The sequence below is a fragment of the Aplysia californica genome, unplaced genomic scaffold (genome assembly GCF_000002075.1).
Source record: "Aplysia californica isolate F4 #8 unplaced genomic scaffold, AplCal3.0 scaffold00398, whole genome shotgun sequence".
In the NCBI taxonomy this organism is placed as follows: Eukaryota; Metazoa; Mollusca; class Gastropoda; order Aplysiida; family Aplysiidae; genus Aplysia; species Aplysia californica.
The window spans coordinates 13,914-15,343 of record NW_004797668.1 but is presented as its reverse complement, the minus strand read 5'-3'; the positions used below and the strand labels follow the sequence as shown (position 1 = coordinate 15,343).

The 1,430-nt window shown below is 40.7% G+C and overlaps 1 protein-coding gene across 1 annotated transcript in view; it reads right to left on the bottom strand.

Moving 5' to 3' along the window:
• Positions 1 to 1,430, bottom strand: part of LOC101853572 (serine/threonine-protein phosphatase 6 regulatory ankyrin repeat subunit A) — a gene marked incomplete in the record, with an annotated part of 36,298 nt that overhangs the window by 26,293 nt on the left and 8,575 nt on the right. The window contains 1 exon segment of the mRNA XM_013085694.2: positions 552 to 650. Coding sequence (XP_012941148.1) covers positions 552 to 650 — 99 coding nt within the window.

Below are 1,430 nucleotides of genomic sequence, written 5' to 3'. Positions count from 1 at the left end.
TATATATATATATATTATACCTACACTGACACAAATAGACGGACGCTTACTTAAACAAAAACAATAGACGGACAGACTGACATGCCAATTCATACACAGCTTTACACAGACTGACAATGTTGTTACCTATCCAGACACAGACAGACAATCAGATAGAAGCAAAAGTACATGTAGGTGTTTGGACGCCCCGATCGACACAACTTAGAACTTTTAGGAGGTAGGCTTCCAGTCCTGCCAACCTGGGCTGAGAGGGATACAGCATCCCAGTAGAAAGACCAAGATATTCGATAAATATTTCTCCCCACTCAGGAAGCGAACTCGAATCTCCTGCGTGTGACAGTGAAGCGCAATACCGCTAGACCACAGATGCTGATAGATTGTCTGATATACCTAAACAGTAAACAGACAAACAAACTGATTCATAAACAACTTTACACAGACAGACAATCGGGCAGATAGGTAGACTAACAAATGAATTCACAAACAGCTCTATGCATACAGACTTACTCTTAACATTCATGGTAAAGTGTCGTAGATGAGTTTTTTGTTACCTTGTTTCGGATTGTGAGGTCCGCGCAGCATTGCAGCAGGGCCTCAGTCGTATCGTAATTGTCTGCCTTTACTGCAAGGTGGAGCGCTGTGTCACCGTTCTGATAAGGTGAGACGGACATAAAAGAAGATTTTTACAACTCAATTTTTTTTTAATGTGCGGCAGCGTGGTGGAATCAGGCTCTCGTCAACTTTTGGGCATGTAGAGTTATTGGTATCATCTTAAAGCTTGTTCATCTGTCTTTATTTGGATGAAAAAAGTATCCATTTATCTTGAATACAAGTCGAGATATTTGTAATTGAAGGAGGTGGGGGTCATCTGTTTTCAGAGGTAAAATTTGTGAGAAAATGGCCGCCTAAGATTAGTCATTTCCTTAGCTTAAAAGCCTGTGGTAACTGAAAATTCACATTTTTGTGCCTTTAATCAACGTTTTTCAGAAAATCCGTACAGAAATGAGTTCTTTAATGGGCATGAAAGGTGTTGAGCCAAAAAACAAAAAATTGATAAACATTCACAAACTTGCGGAAAAATGCAAGTTTCTTCACTTTGATTATTTTGACGAGAGCCTGATTCCGCCACGCTGCCTCACAAATGCATTCTCTACGCCCATATCAACACAAGTCATTGTATTATGCAGACTCTAAGACATCTGCGACACCAATAACAGCTGCAATAATTAAATTATAAGACAATAACACACGGATAGGAAGGAAAAGAGCGACGAGACACACAAAAACATTAACGAGCAATGATAGCAACGACAAGAACCACACCCGCACCTCCCTAACCCCTCCCACCCACAACCACCTCAACAACAAAGACACAAAAAAGTAAATATTTCTCTCCCTACCACCACCCGCAATCTACGTTTATACCCCCC